Source organism: Mustela putorius, unplaced genomic scaffold (assembly GCF_011764305.1).
Source record: "Mustela putorius furo isolate JIRA1106 unplaced genomic scaffold, ASM1176430v1.1 tig00003863_pilon_pilon_pilon, whole genome shotgun sequence".
Taxonomy (NCBI): Eukaryota; Metazoa; Chordata; class Mammalia; order Carnivora; family Mustelidae; genus Mustela; species Mustela putorius.
The window spans coordinates 3,833,948-3,856,093 of NW_025422015.1; the positions used below are offsets into that span (position 1 = coordinate 3,833,948).

Sequence of the window (22,146 nt, forward strand, 5' to 3'; positions counted from 1 at the left end):
CCCCCCCACCTCCCCCCCCCCGCCCACCGCACCTCAGTGGTTCTCCACCATATTAAGCATTGGAATCACCTATGAAACTTATAAAACCATCAGACACCCAAAGATTCCATTTCAGTAGGTCTGGCAGAGGATTCAAGCACCAGTATTTGGAAAACAAAAACAAAAAAAAATAGGCTAAGGACTACTGCTAATTTCATGTCCCTTAGTAGATTTTATTTGAAGAGAAATTCTACCCCGAATTTCTCTTTAACTCTGTCCAGCTTGGTTTTTCTTAATTATTTAAGATTAGTTTACTATAAAGGGAAGTTTCAGCACTGTTTTCTAGGAAATTTATTTCCTGGAAGAGGACTGAAGCCAAGTAAACATTGGTAAACATGTATTTGCAACTTACTACATATAAATCTTGGTTTAAATGTAGCATGTGTCAGTGTTTAAGTATTCTGATTTTATTATTTGAATGTACTCAGAAGCAATAAAAAGATTAGACTGGTAACATTTACTTCCTAGTATTTTGTTCAACCTGAGGAATCTCAAGAAAAAGTGCTTATCATAAAATAACAGAAATATTCATGAAAATGGCTAAAATAAAAGAAACCTTTTACTTTGGACAAAAATTGATCTCATATTTCAGAATAACTGGCTTCCACAGTACAAGGTAAAACTCCCAGTGAAGGAAATTAAGAGAACTTTTTAAGCTTATTCTGATTTCAATTACTTATAGGGCCAAAACTGGAATATATATTATTGTTATATTTACTATATTCCTTAGCATCTGAAGCTATTATAGTCATGTAGAGAGAAGGGCTTCATCAGATTCTGCATGGTTTTTATTAAGATTTGGAATGAAAATGAACACATCTGAAAAATAAAGCAAGCTACTTATAATGAAGGTATGTTTTTAAAAATTATTTTGCCATTTGTCCCTTTTATGCCCTTAGGTATACACCTGTCACAGACTAAGCATATATAACCATATATGTGCTCACCTACACCCCAATTCATACAACTGAATTCCTCCCCTTAGATAAGCCTAAATTTATTGTGCTTTGTGACTGCTAGTAAGTCAGGAAAAGAAAAAGCCCCCATTTTTTAGACAGTGATCATGGGAATCTATAGAAAAGCTCAATTTTTCTGTTTCCCAGACAAATGCATACCAGAAGGCTAAACAAAGGTGTAATTGTCTACAACACAAGTGGTGGGGGGACAGATTTACAAAGCAATTTAATGGCCCCTTCTGAATTTCATGTAAATCCCGTAAGGCATATTAACTCAACCTAAATTGTAGCTTAATATAGCACTAGATGTGCTATACTTACTCAGCCACAGAGTGCTATAAATATGAAGTTTCTAGGCCTTTAATTAAAAATAGTAAGCAATTTTACATATCTTCACGGAGTTATTTATTCAAAACTCATATTCAATTTGTTACTTTTCTGGGAAGAGCATATATGAGCAATGATCAATACATCCATTCAACCATAGCTACATAGAACAACCATTTTGTTTATAGACAATAATAAAGAATCTAAAACAGTAAAAACATTTTTTAAAAAATCCAATCTATTATATTTTGGCATGTAGCTTTCTAGTTTTTGTTTGTTTGTTTGTTTGTTTTTTTAAGATTCCATTCATTTATTTGACAGAGAGTTCACAAGTAGGCAGAGAGGCAGGCAGAGAAAGGGGGGGAAGCAGGCTCCCTACTGAGCAGAGAGCCCGATGCAAGGCTTGATCCCAGGACCCCAAGATGATGACCTGAGCTGAAAGCAGAAGCTTAATCCACTGAGTCACCCAGGTGCCCCTAAAATAGTAAAATTAGAGAAGTTGCCCCAATCTTTCTTTATTCAAACATCAGTAGCATGTTTTCCTTTCCCCTTGAAAAAAGCCTGTGACTTCTCTCCTTTAGACCTCTTCCCTTATCAAAACAAAACAAGGAACTGGTTTTCAGGTAGGAGGGTTCGAGATGGTAGTAGTACCACAGACATTTCTGCAAAGAAGACATCCAAATGGCCAACAGACATATGGAAAAGTGTTCAATATCACTCAGCATCAGGGAAATACAAATCAAAACCACAGTGAGATACCACCTCACACCAGAATTAACAAGTCAGGAAATGACAGGTGTTGGTGAGGATGCAAAGAAAGGGAAATCCTCCTATATTGTTTGTAGGAATTCAAGTTGATACAGCCACTCTGGAAAACAGTACAGAGGTTCCTCAAAAAGTTGAAAATAGAGCCACCCTACGACCCAGCAATCGCACTACTGGGTACTTACCCCAAAGATAAAAATGTAGTGATCCGAAAGGGCACATTCTCCTGAATGTTTATAGCAGCAATGTCCAACAGTCAAATTATGGAAAGAACCTAGATGTCCAACAACAGAGGAATGGATAAAGAAGATGTTGGTACACATATACATAAGTGAAATAAGTCAATCAGAGAAAGACACTTATATGATCTCTCTGATATGAGGAATTTGAGAGGCAGGGACGGAGGTTGTGAGGGGAAACAAGGGAAAAAATGAAACAAGATGGGATTGGGAGGGAGACACACCGTAAGCGACCCTTACTCTCAGGACACAAACTGAGAGCTGCTGGGGAGGATGCTGTGGTTGGGGTGGGGGGGGGGGATAGGGTGACTGAGTGATGGACATTGGGGAGGGTATGTGCTATGGTGAGGGCTGTGAATTGTGTAAGACTGATGATTTATAGACCTGTACCCCTGAAGCAAATAATACATTATATATTAAATAAATAAATAAGATTGTAGTTATAAGAGGATCCTGAGCTTAACTCATCCTGCATACATAAAAAATATACATGTACATATGGAATAATTTCCTCAGAAAAAGCCCTGAAAATTGGATGAACAGAGTCTCCACAACAAAGGATAAAAGGTTATCATTGAGATAGGTAGGAGTTTCAGAGACAAGGTCTCACCAAAAAACAAAAGCCCTGTCAAAGGTTGTCCATTCATAATTGGTTCTCAAAAAATAGAACTTCCCCCTGAGGAGGAAGGGCCTGGAACTCCATAGCACACTCCAACTTTTAGATCCTGCATAGGGAAGACAAAGCCTCAAAATGTCAGGGTTTGAAAACTAATAGTGATTACATTCAGGAAAAGCACAGAGCTTTAGGGGATGGAGAACTTTGCATTAAAGTGTTTGCACAAGGTTTCATTCACCCTGGGAAAAAGTAATAAATGGAGACCTACTAAATAATCCTGGGGCATCTGTGGGAGAGGCAAGGACCTGCTGAAGACACTCTCTGGTAACAAAGACACTGTTGGGTGCCAATTTCGTAAAAACATTCTACAGTGCTAATGCTGAAGCTGGAAAAACTCTCATTCTAATCTGCTAATACTGGCAGGAATGTCCCCACTGAGAGGCCCATCCAAAGCCACAACCCTAGCCAGCCAGGCAGCAGGGAGAGCTCTGACCATTGTCACAGCTGCTGGGGTAAACATGGCACTCTGTGCAGCCAGGCAGCAGAGAAAGCCCTGTCCACCACTACAATCACAGCGCAGCCATAGCATCCCAGAGAATTGAGCTGAGGAAAGAGCCCCACTTCCCACCATGCAATAGCTCACACAGAGGACAATCCTTAAGCACATGGCTGTGGTGACCAGGGGGTATTGTGCTTTGGGGCTCCAGAGGCTATCACCTACACAAAGCTACATGTTTAAGAAGGAATGGTGGTTGATTGGCTTAAATCACAGAAAAAAAAACCACAGAGACAGCCAAAATATATTCTTCTGACACAGAGAAATATATCCAAAAGAGCAAGACAAAGCCTCAGGAAAAAACCTTAAAGAAATGGAAATAAGCAATCTAACTGACCAAGAGTTCAGAGTAACAGTCATAAAGATGCTTAGAAAACTTGGGAGAGAATAAATGAAGACAGAAAATTTCAACAAAGAGAAAATACAGGAAAAAAAAAAATCAGAGCTGAAGAATACAATAAATGGAATGAAAAATATGCCAAAATGAATCAAGAGCAGATTAGAGGATGTAGAAGAATAGATTGGCAACCTGGAAGACAATGTAGTGGAAATAAACTAATTACAACAGCAAAAAAAAAAAAAAAAAAAGAATTTTAAACAATGAGAATAGAATTTTAAATAATGAGGACCTCTAGACATATCAAGTGTATTAATATTCCCATTATAGGGGTCTCAGAAAGAGGAGAGAGAGAGAGAAAGACACAAAATTTATTTGAACAAATGATGGCTGAAAAATTCCCTAGCTTGGAAAAGGAAACAGACATCCATGTCCAGAAGGCAGAGAATCCCAAACAAAAGGAACCTAAAAAGATCCATTATAAGACATATTATAATTAAATGTTAAAAGTTAAAGATAAAAAGAGAATTTTAAATAAGCAAGAGAGAGAAAAACAACTAGTTTTTTTAAATTCCTACAGGGAACACCTATAGGTTTCAGTTGATTTTTCAGCAGAAATGTTGCAGGCCAAAAGTGAGTGGCGTGATATATTCAAAATACTAAAGGAAAAACCTTACGGACAAGAACACTCTACTTATCAAAGGTTATAATTCAGTATTTAAGGAGAGAGAGAGTTTCTCAGGCAAGCAAAAGCTAAAGGAGTTCATCACCAGTAAACTGGCCTTACAGTAAATGTTAAAAGAACTTTTTTTTTTTTAAAGATTTTATTTATTTATTTGGCAGACAGAGATCACAAGTAGGCAGAGAGGCAGGCAGAGAGAGAGGAGGAAGCAGGCTCCCCGCTAAGCAGAGAGCCTGATACGGGGCTCGATCCCAGCACCCTGGGATCATGACCTGAGCCGAAGGCAGAGGCTTAACCCACTGAGCCACCCAGGCGCCCCAAGAACTTTTTTAAGTATAAAAGAAAAGGCCATAAGTAGGAAAAAGAAAATACATCAAAGAAAAAATTTCACCAGTAAAGGCAATTATATAATAAAGGTAATGGATCAACCACTTATAAAACTAATACAAAGGTTAGAAGACAAAAGTAGTAATATCAACTATAACTACAATAATTGCTTAAGGGGTACACAAAGTAAGAAAGTGTGAAATATGATATCAAAAACATAAAACTAAAGGGAGTGTGTGGGGAAAGTGCTTTTAAAATGCATTCATGCTTAAGTGAATATAGTTATACAGTTATACAGTGAATATAGTATGTATAGTACATATTTGTATAGTATATGTACTATATATAGTACATATATATACTATATATAACTGTATAACTATATTCACTTAAGCATGAATGCATTTTAATAATATATTCAATAATATATGAAATTCATAGTAACCACAAACAGAAACCTATAATAGGTACACAAAAACAAAGCAAAAGGAATCCAAATATAACATCAAAGAAGGGTACCAAACCACAAGGAAGAGAGCAAGATAAGAAGAAAGGAAAGGAGTAGAGAACAAAAACAACCAGAAAACAATTAACAAAATGGCAAAGAACACACCTCCCAATAATTATTTTAATGTACACTGAACAAATTCTCTACTCAAAATATAGGATGGCTGAATGAATTAAATGACAAGATCCATTTATATACCTCCTATAAGAAACTCACTTCAGATCTAAAGATAGAGACTGAAAATAAAAAGATGAAAACAGATATTCCATGCCAAAAGAAAGAAGCCAAAAGAAATTTGGGGTAGCAATACTTATATAAAACAAAATGGTACTTTAAAACAAAAACTGTAACAAAGGACAAATCAGGCTATATTATATAATGACAAGGGGTCAATTTAACAATATGGCATATATGTGGCCAACAGGCATATAAACAGATGCGCAACAGCACTAATCATTGGTAAAATGCAAATTAAAACCACCATGAGATATCTCCTCAAATTTGTCAGAATAAAATTATCAAAAAAAAAAAAAAAGAAGTAAAAATGCTGGCAAGGATATGGAGAAAAGGCAATACTCTTGCACAACTGGTAGGAATGTAAACTGATGCAACCATTATGGAAAACATTATGAGGTTTCCTTAAAAAATTAGAAATAGAGCTGCCACATAATCCAGCAATACCACTCCTGGGTATTTATTCAAAGAAAACGAAAATAATAATGTTGAAAGATATATGCACCATTATGTTTACTGCAGCATTATTTACAATAGCCAAGATATGGAAGCAACCTAAGTGTCCACTGAGAGATGAATAAAAATGTGGCAAATATATGGAATATTACTCAGCCTTAAAAAAGAATGAAATCTTGCCATTTCCAACATGGCAGACCTAAGGATATCATGAAAAGTGAAGTGAGTCAGTCAGAGAAAGGCAAATACTGTATGCTTTCACTTGCACTGATGTAGAATCTAAAATGCAAAACAAAGAGACAAACCAAAACAGAATCAGACTCAGACACCGAGAACAAACGAATCGTTGCCAGAAGGGATAGAGATGGAGGGGATGGATGATATAGGTAAAAGGATTAGAAGGTATAATCCTCTGGTTTTAAAATTAATTAAGATACAGTGATGTGGTACTGTGAAAACTATATATGGTGACAGATGATGACGAGACTTATCATGGTGATCATTTTGTAATGAATGTAAGTAACTGTAGGAATGCTGATTATACCAACTCCATAGTTGGCCTTCGCCTTGTTCATGACCACTTGATGACCCCTCTTGGGGCTACATGTTCCAGCCCTTTGGAGATTAATACACATGCCTTAGAAATGCCTGCCAAGATCAGAAGACAGGGGGAGGTTTGCTTTGGTCTCCCAAGAATCTTAGAGACAACACAGTCTTTCTTCCTCCTGATGTACAGAGAGCACCACCGGCTGTATTCAATGTTAGCTGTCAGGTGCACGCAGACCTCTGAAGTGCATGTGAATGCTTTGATCTCACTACAGTGCCCTCCTGCACAAGGCCTCGCTCTATCAAGTCTGTACAATAAGGTCTGGACTTTGCGGAGAACAGCTGTTGCGGCTGGCCAGGTCATGCTCTGTCCGATCTTCCCTGTCAGTAAGTTAACATGAATTAAACTACTGTCTGGAGTTGCTGCTTTTTTCAGTCTTAAAGTGCCTTCTTAGTTTTGGGGGGAAAATTCCCACCTTGCAACGGTATCAAATTACTATATTGTACACCTGAAACTAATAAATTATTATGTGCCAGTTATACTTTAATTTATATAATTTATATAATTTAATTTTAAATTATCATTTGGCCAAAATCTTAATCATAGTGGTATAAACTCTCCCACACAGTTTCATCTTTGCATTCTGTAGGACAAGGGTGTTTGCCTCCCATGAAAAATCTTTGAGACAAAACTGAGATGAAAATTGATCAAGTTGTGTATTTTACATACAGGCAGTGTCTTTTATCACACAATAAAACTGCTTTAAAAACCTAAGTAAATGAAAAAATAAATTAAAACCCAAGTAAAAGAAGAAAATATTTTTTTTCTGAGATGGAGGTCATTTCCTTGTATCTAAACTCATATGATGTCCTAAGCTGATACTAAAGATTCATCTATTTTCATTGTTTATGATGTCTCTCCTCCTCTCTCATCTTTCCCTTAATCCCAATCGACAGTTTAACTTTTACTTCCCAAGGGAATTCCAAATCTCAGACTCCAGACTGCACTCCTCACATCCCTCTCTCTCTCTTCCCGCATTCTGAGTCTTCCCCCACGGCCCGTGCCTCCTTAGGGCTGACAAGCAAAAGGCACACAGTCCATGTCTGTGGCTCTAAACCTTCCAGTAACCAGGGAAGAGAGAAGGGGACTATTCTTCTCAAAAGGTTTCTGCACTTGGGGTTTAGGGAAGAAAGAGATTCTCTGAGCTTAAAAGACAGATACCCACAACAGTGGAACACAAAGCGCTGGACTCCCAAGGAGCTGGTGGTAAGGACACCATGGCTTTGAGAAGGGAGTCTCCGGAGTAGTGCTGCCTGGGTTAGATCCAGGGCCTGCCTAGCTGTGCTCATGAAAAAATGATGTCACCTCTTTATGTGTCAATTTCTCTGTCTTTAAAGGAAGGATGATAAGAAGTACTTTTCGGGGTTGGTATAAGGATAAAGTGAACTGATCTAGGCAAAGCAGTCAGCAAGAACTCCATAAATGTAGGCCATAATAAGTGGGGAGTCAGAATCAAAATTTGTCTTTCAATGCAGTGTTCCTCAAATTTTAATGTATATCTGAATTACCTGGGGATCTTGTTAAAACGCAACATCAGACTCTGTAGAACGGGGATAGGGTCTGAGATTTTGCATTTCGAACAAGCTCCCATATGATGTCAACATGGCCTGTCCCTGGACCACATTTCAAGTAGTAAGGTTTTAATATATATAGGAGTAAGCACTCATGTGCTGTAGGAGAGAGAGTAGCACACAATATTTGGGAAGTCTAGCTACACTGATATGGACAGATCATAGGCATTTGAAAAAAAGAAAAGCAAAGGGAAGGCAATTTCTGTTTAGCTTTATAAAAGCAATCCAGAATTATCATATGATACAATTTCAATACTTGCATTTTACTATCAGATTAACTTCGCCAGGATTTATGTTATTTTAAAAGTAAATTTTATGTAAAAATACTAATCTTCATATATGAGACTTATTTGAACATGTTTGGTGATTCTGGCGTGATGATCTTAACATTCACTTTTTTTTTTAATAATTTTTTTTATTTTTTATAAACATATATTTTTATCCCCGGGGGTACAGGTCTGTGAATCACCAGGTTTACACACTTCACAGCACTCACCAAAACACATACCCTCCCCAATGTCCATAATACCACCCCCTTCTCCCAAACCCCCTCCCCCCAGCAACCCTCAGTTTGTTTTGTGAGATTAAGAGTCACTTATGGTTTGTCTCCCTCCCAATCCCATCTTCTTTCATTTATTCTTCTCCTACCCACTTAAGCCCCCATGTTGCATCACCACTTCCTCATATCAGGGAGATCATATGATAGTTGTCTTTCTCCGCTTGACTTATTTCGCTAAGCATGATACGCTCTAGTTCCATCCATGTTGTCGCAAATGGCAAGATTTCATTTCTTTTGATGGCTGCATAGTATTCCATTGTGTATATATACCACATCTTCTTGATCCATTCATCTGTTGAAGGACATCTCGATTCTTTCCATAGTTTGGCTATTGTGGACATTGCTGCTATAAACATTCGAGTACATGTGCCCCTTTGGATCACTACGTTTGTATCTTTAGGGTAAATACCCAATAGTGCAATTGCTGGGTCATAGGGCAGTTCTATTTTCAACATTTTGAGGAACCTCCATGCTGTTTTCCAGAGAGGTTGCACCAGCTTGCATTCCCACCAACAGTGTAGGAGGGTTCCCCTTTCTCCACATCCTCGCCAGCATCTATCATTTCCTGACTTGTTGATTTTAGCCATTCTGACTGGTGTGAGGTGATATCGCATTGTGGTTTTGATTTGTATTCCCCTGATGCCGAGTGATATGGAGCACTTTTTCATGTGTCTGTTGGCCATCTGGATGTCTTCTTTGCAGAAATGTCTGTTCATGTCCTCTGCCCATTTCTCGATTGGATTATTTGTTCTTTGGGTGTTGAGTTTGCTAAGTTCTTTATAGATTCTGGACACTAGTCCTTTATCTGATATGTCGTTTGCAAATATCTTCTCCCATTCTGTCAGTTGTCTTTTGATTTTGTTAACTGTTTCCTTTGCTGTGCAAAAGCTTTTGATCTTGATGAAATCCCAATAGTTCATTTTTGCCCTTGCTTCCCTTGCCTTTGGCGTTGTTCCTAGGAAGATGTTGCTGCGGCTGAGGTCGAAGAGGTTGCTGCCTGTGTTCTCCTCAAGGATTTTGATGGATTCCTTTCGCACATTGAGGTCCTTCATCCATTTTGAGTCTATTTTCGTGTGTGGTGTAAGGAAATGGTCCAATTTCATTTTTCTGCATGTGGCTGTCCAATTTTCCCAGCACCATTTATTGAAGAGGCTGTCTTTTTTTCATTGGACATTCTTTCCTGCTTTGTCGAAGATTAGTTGACCATAGAGTTGAGAGTCTATTTCTGGGCTCTCTATTCTGTTCCATTGATCTATGGTCTGTGTTTTTGTGCCAGTACCATGCTGTCTTGATGATGACAGCTTTGTAATAGAGCTTGAAGTCCGGGATTGTGATGCCACCAACGTTGGCTTTCTTTTTCAATATCCCTTTAGCTATTCGAGGTCTTTTCTGGTTCCATATAAATTTTAGCATTATTTGTTCCATTTCTTTGAAAAAGATGGATGGTACTTTGATAGGAATTGCATTAAATGTGTAGATTGCTTTAGGTAGCATAGACATTTTCACAATATTTATTCTTCCAATCCAGGAGCATGGAACATTTTTCCATTTCTTTGTGTCTTCCTCAATTTCTTTCATGAGTACTTTATAGTTTTCTGAGTATAGATTCTGTGTCTCTTTGGTTAGGTTTATTCCTAGGTATCTTATGGTTTTGGGTGCAATTGTAAATGGGATTGACTCCTTAATTTCCCTTTCTTCTGTGTTGCTGTTGGTGTAGAGAAATGCAACTGATTTCTGTGCATTGATTTTATATCCTGACACTTTACTGAATTCCTGTATAAGTTCTAGCAGTTTTGGAGTGGGGTCCCAAAACCAGACAAGGATCCCACCAAAAAAGAGAGCTATAGACCAATATCCTTGATGAACACAGATGCGAAAATACTCAACAAAATACTAGCCAATAGGATTCAACAGTACATTAAAAGGATTATTCACCACGACCAAGTGGGATTTATTCCAGGGCTGCAAGGTTGGTTCAACATCCGCAAATCAGTCAATGTGATACAACACATCAATAAAAGTAAGAACAAGAACCATATGATACTCTCAATAGATGCTGAAAAAGCATTTGACAAAGTACAACATCCCTTCCTGATCAAAACTCTTCAAAGTGTAGGGATAGAGGGCACATACCTCAATATCATCAAAGCCATCTATGAAAAACCCACCGCAAATATCATTCTCAATGGAGAAAAACTGAAAGCTTTTCCGCTAAGGTCAGGAACACAGCAGGGATGTCCATTATCACCACTGCTATTCAACATAGTACTAGAGGTCCTAGCCTCAGCAATCAGACAACAAAAGGAAATTAAAGGCATCCAAATCGGCAAAGAAGAAGTCAAATTATCACTCTTTGCAGATGATATGATACTATATGTGGAAAACTTAACATTCACTTTTAACAGAAACAACATTAGCTACTCACTCATTAATTCACTTATTGAATCCAATAAGACTATATTAGAATTAGAATTATTTAATTCATTAGACTATGATATACTAGAGACTACGCTAGTCCTCTAATTTAGTTGTTAGCGTTAGGGGATTGAAAGGTCATGACAGAGAAAAGAGATAAACAGTAAGCCAAAATTACAAGGAAGCTAGAGAAGCTGATCAGTGGATTAACACCCATATATGGTCATCTTGCCAAGTCCATCTGCATTGGTTCTCATGATAACCTTTCTCTTAGGTTCATCTAAAGGAGTCTCCATTCCTTGCAACCTCCAAAGAATCCCTATTATGTTCCAGGCAACATCCCCACTGGGTTACTGCTACCTAAAATTCTGAAACCCAGACACCCCAAATAATTTCAAATAGTTATTATGTCATCTCAAAACAGTCACAGGTGTCTCTTCATTAGGGGAAAAAAGTGTTTGTTTTAAAGTGTTAAGCCTTTACTGTATGAGAAGTGCTACAGTCAGTTAAGCGTCCAACTCTTGGTTTTGGCTCAGGTCATGATCTCAGGGTCCTGGGATCAAGCCCTGCATTGGGCTCAGTGTGGAGTGTGCTGGGGTTTCTCTCTCCCTTTCCCTCAGGCCCTCCCACTTGTGCATACACTCTCTCTCTCTCTCAAATAAATAAAGTAAATAAATAAGTAAATAAAATAAATAAGCAAATCTTAAAAAAAAAAAAAAAAGACTTCCCTGTAGCCATCTCAATGCCTTATTCTTATGCTGTCTATTTCTAAAAGTTTCTGAACTAAAGGGCAGATCTAAAGAATTCAAGTATAGAAGTAGGGGAGAATGAAAATAGCATTTTGACAGAGAACTGAGGGATGGAAACCCCAGAAAGGGGCAAATGAACAATAAAAAGACAGTTGTCTCTTTACATCAGGGAGCGAGAAGAGCACCCCGGACGTCACACCTCCCACTCCAGATCCCCCACCCATGTCTCAGGTTGGATCCACTGTTTGCTTGTTATTTCTTGGCTCACCTTTTGAATTTGCCAGAGCACAACTTCAAGCAATCCCCCTTATAAAGGAGTGTAAAAGAGATAAGGAAATTGGGTCACAATGACATTAAATAACCTGAATGTGATGCACCCAGCAGGTGCTGAGAGCCAGTGCTGAACCAAGTTGTGTGGTGCCAGAGATGTCTTACAGCATAACTTCCTGACTGCCAGCCAGCCTGTCTACTGAAAGAACACTGATTGAGACAATCACCTATAGACAAGGAAGACTTTCTGGAAGTCCAGAAAATAGCATGGGAAGTTTCAGCACATTGGTAGAAGCAAAAAAAATACAAGATGGAGGCATGGAAACCGGTAACGGTTCATTTTCCCCCCATCACCCATTTCCTAAACCAGCATAGCTCAATGCTAAGAGAAATTTTTCAATCCATTATTTCTTCCATGGAGAAAAGTAAGAGTGTGTGAATAATACACAGCTTCTCCATCAGGGCAAAACATTATTTAGGAGTCTCATTTCTCTTTTGCCCTATCCAGAATACTGAGTACTGAACTTCATGACTCAATAGCAGTGAAGTTAGGTTAAGAAAAGGATAGTTAGGGCATGGTGGGTGTACTAGATGGAAGCAGATTCTACTAAACATGTGACAGACACCATCAGGAAGCCCCCAGTGAGTCAGAGGAGACACCTAGAATGCAGATCCCAAAGGGTTCACTGGCACTCCCAGCAGCAGCAAGAGTTTCAACGAGGGCCGGTAAGTGGGCTCATGAACCTAGACCAAATCTGTGGGCCTGCAAGAGCACCACAGTCTTGAGGATGGCCACCATTCTAGGGCAAGCAAAATGAACACCGTCCACCACAGGTCTGACTTTGTGGTATTGAGAAATAGCTTTATTAGAGGACTGAGGGAAGACACGTGACCTTTAAGAATTCTGTCACCCAAGGTAGCAAAAAGTATTCAGCAGGTATATCTATAAGAAAAGCCTCAGAATCTCTAGCAGGGCTGGCAAAGCATTTCTCTCAGCTAGTTAGTGAGGACTACAGGGGGTGACTTCTTCCTCAACTGTGAAGTTAGCAATGCAAGACTTCAAGGAACATATAAAAAATCAACAAAAATATGACAACACCAAAAGAACACAATAATTTTCCAGGAATCAACTACAAAGAAATGAAGATCAATAACTTACCTGATAAAGAATTCAAATTAGCTGTTTTAAGAAATCTCAATGAGCTACAAGAATTTTTCTTAGTTTTTTTAACTAATTTATATAACTACCAATAATTAAAACCTGTATATTGATTTACAGTAGAAAAATTATAAAATCATCAGTATAAATTCTTATACTTGTTCAACTTCACAAATGAGGTTTTCCTGTAGGGGCGCTTGGGTGGCTCAGTGGATTAAGCCTCTGCCTTTAGCTCAGGTCATGTTCTCAGGGTCCTGGGATCGAGCCCCGCATCAGGGCTCTCTGCTCAGCAGGGAGCCTGCTTCCCCTTCTCTTTGCCTGATGCTTTGCCTACTTGTGATCTCTCTCTCTCTTTGTCAAATAAATAAATAAAATCTTAAAAAAAAAGACAATTGTGGTAAAAATGAAGTACATCCTTCCATACTCACTAGGGAAAGAACAATCGAAAGACTCATCTGCCTTAAGTAAAGCCACCCAAAATTATAGACAAACACATTAATAAAATATTTTAAAAGATACAACTTTAAATTATTTTAGGTTATCTATATTGTTGCACAGCATTAACTCCAAAAACCAAGCTGTTTGTGGTCAAGCAATACTATTTACCACCAGGCACCATTAAGATTTGAGAGTGTCTTCAGCAAATTTACAACAATAGTACCAAATTATCTTGTACCACAGTCACATACTGACAATATGAAAAGCTTATGACTCGGGGCACTTTTCAGTTCTCCCCTTATCAGGCCATGAGTAACACACAGCAAGAATGACAGTTCCCTTCTTTTTGAAATACCCTCTTCACTCTCAGGACAGTACTTTCTAATTTTTCTCCTACCTCTCAGTCTTCTAATTCTTTATGTGCTCTGCTTCAGCCTATGTGGATGCCCTTTGGGCCTCAGTCCTGGGTCTTCCTGTCTTCCTACCTGAGACTTGCTTTTGCATAGTTTTTAATAAACCTCTATATGCTGATAAGGGCTAAATTTATCTGCAAGCGGGTTCTCTCCTTTGAGATTCAGACGATAAAACCAACTGCCTTGCTTTGCATCTTATAATCATCTTGCAATCATCATAGAACTCCATATCCCTGAAATGTATACCTCTCCCCCACCTTTCCTTCAGTCTGTCCCCCATCCAGTCTTCCCTGAATCTGTAAATGGCACTTCTAATTCACCTGGTTAGTTGTTAATGACCAGAAACCTAGAACACTATTAAATGTCTACTTTTCCCTCATCCCTCACACTGAATCCATACCTAAATCTTATGGCTTCTCCTTCTAACATGTTTTTTCCAGTTTTTATTTTTATTAAAGTCTTTCAGATACATACTGTCAGCTTTACGGCATTTATCCTTAAGTTGGTGGTACCCTACTCCCTTCCAACATCATTTCTTTTTTTTTTTTTTTTAAGATTTTATTTATTTATTTGACAGAGAAAGAGAGAGATCACAAGTAGGTAGAGAGGCAGGCAGAGAGAGAGGAGAAAGCAGGCTCCCCGCTGAGCAGAGAGCCAGATGTGGGGCTCAATCCCAGGACCCTGGGATCATGACCTGAGTGGAGGCTTTAACCCACTGGGCCACCCAGGGGCCCCTCCAACATCATTTCTATTTGAAGCTTCTAGTAGATTCTTTCTTTGAGTATTTACCTGAATTATTCTAAATAATGCACTTTAAAAAAATATATTGATTTTCCACTATGGAAATTTTGATTTGACATCCGTCTTTGCCCTGTACTCATCTGCTTGCTTACTTTCACACTCACTCTCTCTCTCTTTCTCACACACACACACACACACTTCCCACCCCTAATTTTGGGTAGATCATTACTCAGTGTTTATATTATCATAACTACATAAATACTATGCAGAGCCAAGCCACGTAGATTACTATATATTTGTTCCTTTCCCACATACTTTTTTCTGTAACTAATAATTGTTATTTTATACACTGGCTTAATTTTTTTAAGCACTTAATAAAAATTCACCTCCAAACTCATCATCAGGTGTCTTAATCTTCTCTGAAGATGTCCATACATACTCTGTATTCTCTTAGCTTCATGTCCCTTAAGCATCTCTCCTAGAATCTTCTAACCTACTCCAATATAGAATGGTTCCTCTCCAGAATTAGTGAATAGCAGGTATCCTGAAATTCCCTTCCCGCATCATCTCTCATGTGTTGCTCTTCTGTTCCCGGTATCTCATGACCTCTTTCTTGGTTTGCTAGCTCATTTGGTTGCAGAATATAATCTAGTAGTGTCCTGAAAGAGGGTACAGGGGTGGTGTACATTTTGAGACCTAATATACCTAAAAGTATCTTCACTTAACTTTACACTTGATTAATAGTTTAATTATGTACTAAATTCTGAGTTGTAAATAAATTTCCTGAAAAATTTCCATCGTCTTCAATTCTTCCACTGTTTTGCTTTTTAAAAATCTGAAATACCTGTATTTCTGATATTTTCCTTGTGAACTGTACTTTTTTTCCTTCTTCTCTCTGGAAGCATATAAAATCTTTTCTTTATCCCACTGTTCTGAAATTTCACAGCAATAGCCTTAATATAAGTCTACTTTCATCCAAGTCCAGGGTATTTAGTAGGCTTTCAATCTAAAAACACTTTTAGGAAATTCCTTAAGTTGTGTTTTCAATAATTTCCTCTTAATTTCTCTGGTTCTCTCTTTTGGTAACTTGCATATTATTCAATACGTTGGTTCCCCAAATTGGCCATCTAGTTTTCTTTCTTTGCTGTCACATTTTCTGTTTTCTCTACTTTCTGGAAGATTTTCCTGCCTAAGCTTCTAAACCTTCATTTATGTTTTCATTTTCATATTTGAAATTTTAGAATAGTATTTTTTATTCCCCAAATGTTTTATTTTATTTATTTTAAAGATTTTATTTATTTATTTGATAGACAGAGATCACAAGTGGGCAGAGGCAGGCAGAGAGAGAAGGAGGGGAAGCAGGCTCCCTGCTGAGCAGAAAGCCCCATGCAGGGCTTGATACCAGGACCCTGAGATCATGACCTAAACCCACTGAGCTACCCAGGTGCCCCAAATGTTTTATTTTAAAGCACTATTTTATTTTGTCACAGTTGCAAAATATGCTCTTATCTTCTCGAGAATATTTATATGTGTGTAAATATTCATATATATACATATGTGTGTGTGTGTGTGTGTGTGTGTGTGTACACAAAATGCACTGACTCCTCTGATTAAAAATGCAGAGACTGAGTGGGCTGCTGGGTTGATTTAACCTGGTTCTGGCTCAGATTTGCTGTAATTCTCTAGGCTTTATTCTCCTTCATATTTGTCCTTCAGATGGCAGCAAGTTCTAGCTTTACACCTTTACAAGACCATAGCCAGAGGAAAAGATGGAGAATTGCCTTTAGGGAATCTCCCAGAAAATGAGGGAAAACTTTTCCAGAAGCCCAGAGGAAGCCTCTCCTGGTGCCATTGGTCTGAAATGCTTAGGAGGCTATTCCTGGCATGGGTGATGAGATTCGAATTATCCTTAGACCCAGGGGTTATGGGGGTAGATGCGTGACCTGTGTGGAGAAAGTGATAGGCATTTTATTTTTTTTTTCCAAAAGGGATAGCTATTTTAATAAAATCAAAGGGTAAGAGTGGAAAAAATCAATGCTGTGTAAATGTGGTAGGCTGAAAAAATGGTCCCCAGAAGACATCCACATCAAATCCTGGGGAACCTATGAATGTCACCATCTTTCTTAGAAAAAGGGTCTCTGCAGAGGTCATTAGGATAAGGATCTTGAAATCAAGACCTAGTCCTGGGTTGTTTACATAGTCTCTAAGTGCCCTCTTCTATATCCTTAGAAGACAGAGCCAGAGGGAGATGAGACACAAGTAGGAAAGGGAGTGGGAGGAAGAAACAGATGTGGCCACCAGAAGCTGTAAGAGACAAGGAACCTTCTCCCCTAGCATCTCTAGAGGAGTGTGGCCAAGTCAACATCTTGACTGTGAAGGTGGCCACTAGAGCATAAGTTTCTGTTGTTTTAAAAGCAATCAAATTTGTGGTACTTTGTTTCAGCAGCCCTCTGAAATTAATACAGCAGGCAACCTACAGATCCACTGCACTCTGTATTTTTCTATGTATTATGCAGTTCTCTGTCCTTCACTCTCTCAACCTGAGCACATTGCCTTCCTCCAAGAAATTGCTCAGATACATCCTGTCTCAGCAATACACGATGGTCACTTTCTTGAAAGTCCTTACTCTAAACTCCCACTCTTTCTATTTTAAAGCCACGTCCTCCATGAAAACTTCCAACTCTCACCAATCTACATTAGGTCTCTTTTATTCTCCCCTATTGTACCTTGGTCATTTCTATGTTTGTACCTGTTATGTCAGTTTACATTACCTGCTCATTTATTCAATGGCCATCTAGATTGTTAGTTCCCATTGGTAGGGACTCATCTTATTCATCTACCAGACTATATACAGCGTCTATGACAGTACCCAGCACATGAGAGGAGTCCCATGTTTCCTTTTAGAGACCTAGCCCTGGAAAAGTACCATGGAAAAAACAAGTAAGTGGGTTAATGGTTAATCTTTGTATGCTCAAAATGTTCTGCTTTAAAACCATTATATCTATAAATAAAAGGCAATTTCATGTTCTCAGAAATGTTTGATTTTTCCAGGTCTCACATCTGATAGCTATGATTTAAGTTTTCCCAACTCTTATAACTATTGATAACTATGGGCAGAGAGGGGAGGGGGTTATTCTAAGCAGATTCTGAACTCAATGGAAAAATTGAACTAAAAAATGATAGCTTCAAAATCCCATTTATAAAGCTTCTAGAAAATTTAAAATGTCTTTCAAAATATTGTTAAAGCAGAGAGGAAAACATTTTTATTTTTATGTAGACACAAGTAAAACCATAGTTTATATTCAATTAGAAACTAGATTCTATTTGCAATTATAAAGTTTTCAAGAGATTTGTTATTTATAGCCAATAAAGAAAACAAGGAACAGGTGATCCTATAATGTCATACACAGCAGTACTTTCTTTTCCTTTTATGCTTTCCGTAAACATAAATCTCTGCACAAAATAAAATGCAGTAACTTACCCAAGCAAACTCTAAATAGTCTCATAAAATCATGAGAAATATTGGTAAGGCCTTTGATCTTTATATTTTTTTAACCCATAAATGGAAGTCAAGTTATTCTTTTGCATTTGGGACAAAAGTATATGGAAATTCTTTTGGTTAAGATGGAAATGAAATGTAGTAGAATGAGGGAAGAATTTGCAGTCATGCACATAGGTTTGTGACCCTGGTCTTCCAATGGCTGGTTAATTAAGTACTTTCAGTGAGTCCTTTAACCTGCCTGCCCTCAATTTTTTCATCTATAAACTAAAGGTAGCAATAACAACTATGACATAGAGTTGTTGTCAGAACCAGTAATAAACTCTGGGTGAAAGTGCTTTACAAACTATAAAGTATAATATGAAGGTAGACCGCTGTTGATGATCTCAGGAGAGATTTTGGAATGTTGAGTATACCTTGAAAGTAAGCTGAACCGGGTTCAGCTCTGCCTATTCCTCCTTCCTCTGTATATTCCCTGAAAGTCAAACACTGTTCTCAAAATCCAAAGAATGTTTGATTTATACACTGATACAGTGACCAAAATAACTATTAAGATCTGAGTTTATGATACAACTTGTTTCAGTAAATGGTCATTAAATTAAAGTACAACTGCAGGATTACTAGCCTATTTTTTTTTTTTTTTTTAGTTTAAATACAGCACTGCACAAAGATTAAATGGAGCATGGAGCTTTAACCTTCAATTTCACTTTTATTTCCCCAGGACTATCCTAAAACAAAACACACTGTGAGTAGCCTTAAAAATCCTTGAGGCAAACTGCAAGAAACTGATAAGCACTTATGACAAAAACAAAAGCAGCAGAACATAAGGATCTTTGGAAAAGTCAGCATAGGAGCAAAAGCCAATGTCAGTACTAAAATGATGTCCTAACTCACAGCAGAGAAATCGATAACAAATGTTGCTACCTAAACAGAATTAAATTAAAAGTTAATATGTTCTACTGGTTGATATAATTATGGCATGAATGAGCTTTAAAATACAACTAAAAGGTACACACTGGTGAAACAAGACGTTTGATTCCATGAACTGTATTTTCAGATTTACTGCTATGCTTCCTGGAGGCCACATCACTGGTGAGCTGAGGAAAATGGCAGTCTAAGAAGCATGTGTCAACTACAAAATCCTACAAAAATCAATGGCAAGATGAGAGATGCAAGCCAACGCAGCTCTACCGGAAGGGACTAGTGCAAAGGGTAGGTGAAACCATGACACTCAAGTAGTTAACATTTGAATGTTCTATAATTAACACGGAAAGAAAAAACGTCCAGGATGCCTACTCAGCAAATCAGTCAGTGGGAAGCTGTGAGTGTGGATGGATAGTTAGTGACATTCCAAGATGATAGCAGCTCCCTGGTACACAGAAGTGCTGCAGGAATGCTACTAGATTGCCAGTAAGAGCTGCTGCTAAGGAAGGTTCTATGCACAAAAATTTGACCAAAAGTCAGAAGATGGTATTTAAAGATATAGGCACAAATGAACTGTAATTGTTGTTTACTTAAATAGAAGAAAAGGTAAGGGAATCTTCCAGAAAATAAATAAATAAATAAAAAGAATAAATGTTACCAGAAAAGAGGAAAAAAAAATTGGGAGATCAGACTAAGAGGTATTCTAGAAAAAGGAAAGAGAGAAGATACAAATATGCAAGATAAACAAAATAAAAAATTCAGAACCAAAGGATGAAATCCCAGACTCCAGAACCTACCAAGCATTCAAGAAAAGGAATTTTAAAATCCCCACATCCAGGTACACCATCCTGTAGCTACAAAAAAATGGGAGTAAGAGAGACGCTAAATGCTTCTGGAGGTACAGGAAGGTGGAGACTAAATCACATTCAAGGAATTAAAACCACAATTACACTGGAATCTAGAAGTTAGTAAAAAAAAGTCTTAAGATAAAATGGAAAAATGATTTCCAACCTGGAAATCTATCCTAATCCATCAATAAAGTTTAGAGATGGAGCATTTTAAGTAAATAAATATTTTAAAAGTTTATAACCCAAAAACCCATTCTAAGTTAGCTCATAAAGAATATGCATCACCAAATGAAGTCATAAACCAAGAAAAGGAATATATGAAATCCACGGACTATGAGATAGGACACAAGAAAACATCCGAGGGAATTCCAAGGTGGTGATGACAGGTCCCTGGAGGAACGCAGAGTAACAGACACAGGGAGCAGGAGCCCAGACTACAGCAGGAAGACAGAGGGCTTCAGGAGGGGTCTCTTTGAAAAAGGATGGAACTGATAAATGGTTTAATTTGTCTGGCCACCCTGAGAGAATGTTTACAACCATCACAGTGATTATAAGAAGAATCAATTATGGGTACATAGAAAACTAAGCAGATAGGGGAAAAAAAAAGTAATTCTGAAAAATTATCTTTAGAAAAAAATGTTGTACAAGAAGGAAATGAAATCACTGTGTGTTACAGGTTTCCATGATAAGAAAATTAGTTACAGTAGTATAAATATATAACATTTATTTAACTAAAACTTACGGTAAAACCTATGTTTGGAGAGTAGGTAGAGGAGGGCAGCTACATAAGACATCAATTTTTATCTCCCATGATACAAAGTGAACAAGTAAAAAGGAAAATAATCGGATGCCTGGCTGGCTCAACTGCAGAGTCCAACACTTGATCTCAGGGTTGAGTCTGAGCCCCACATTGGTATAGAGTCTACTGAAAATAAAAATTTAAATAAATAAAAAATAAAGAAAGCATGGACTCTGAGAAATAGCAGTATAAGCATTTTATTTAAAAACACAGGTGTAAATGATGGCAGAACGGAGTCAAGGTCTGGTAGTGCTGTTCTCTGAGGGGTGGTACTAAGGAGCTGGTGTGCAGCAGAGTTAGCTCTTTGTTGTTGTAAGTAGGAGTATTATTTGACTTTTAAGAATACATGCACAGGCTTAAACTTCTGGGAAGTGAACTTAACTGATCTCTAGTACTCTCATTAAGTACAACTAAAAATCCCCGGCATTATCTATAAATCAAACCTAAGAAGACTGACAGGCAGACCAGCTATGGACCTGAAGACAAAGAAAGGACAAAGTGGTTAGTTCCCTCATTTTCCTTTTGCCTCATATATCCCAGATTTGGAGTTTAAAAAGCCAAAAACCTAGAAGTGCCAATGGGGATGGACAGAACAAAAAATAACAATATAAACCAAAGGAAAGAAAAGAGGCAGCCTAGAAAGGTGGAAAGCCTTCAGAGATAACCTCCAAACAAAGAGCCAAACACCACAGAAAAAAACTGTGCCTCCCCCACCCACATAAGCAAAGGCCAAGTGGGAGCCCACCCTCACCAGGCTATAAGGAGACACTGCTAGGCACCATGTTGAGCCCTGAGGATCTAAACTGCGTAAGGCATGGCATATAGCCACAAATACAGATTCTAGTGGAGGAGAAAAACAAGTCAGTAGCGACTATACAGTGATATGTGCACTGCGGTGAATTTATGTGAGGGATATTTAATCGCTAAAAGGAAGAGAAAATGGAAGCAGCGTGGGAGGGAAGGCTTCTTTGAGGAGCTAATCCTAGAGCTAGTTTGCAAGGATAGGTAGAACAAGCCCCATGGAAGAAGGGTGTCCTGGGCTAAGGGACTGACAGGTAGTAGGAAGAGAATAGAAAGTACTTGAAACTACAAATAATTCTGTCTGACTGGAG

At 38.0% G+C, this 22,146-nt stretch overlaps 1 protein-coding gene across 1 annotated transcript in view; it reads right to left on the reverse strand.

The window, feature by feature from the left end:
* Positions 1 to 19,464: 19,464 nt before the first annotated feature.
* Positions 19,465 to 22,146, reverse strand: part of MEI4 (meiotic double-stranded break formation protein 4) — a 71,348-nt gene continuing 68,666 nt past the window's right edge. Inside the window, exons 4-5 of the mRNA XM_045066215.1 lie at positions 20,185 to 20,241; positions 19,465 to 19,605 (exon numbers count right to left, since the gene is read on the reverse strand). Of these exons, the coding sequence (XP_044922150.1) occupies positions 19,465 to 19,605; positions 20,185 to 20,241 (198 nt within the window). The remainder of the gene's footprint in view (positions 19,606 to 20,184; positions 20,242 to 22,146) is intronic.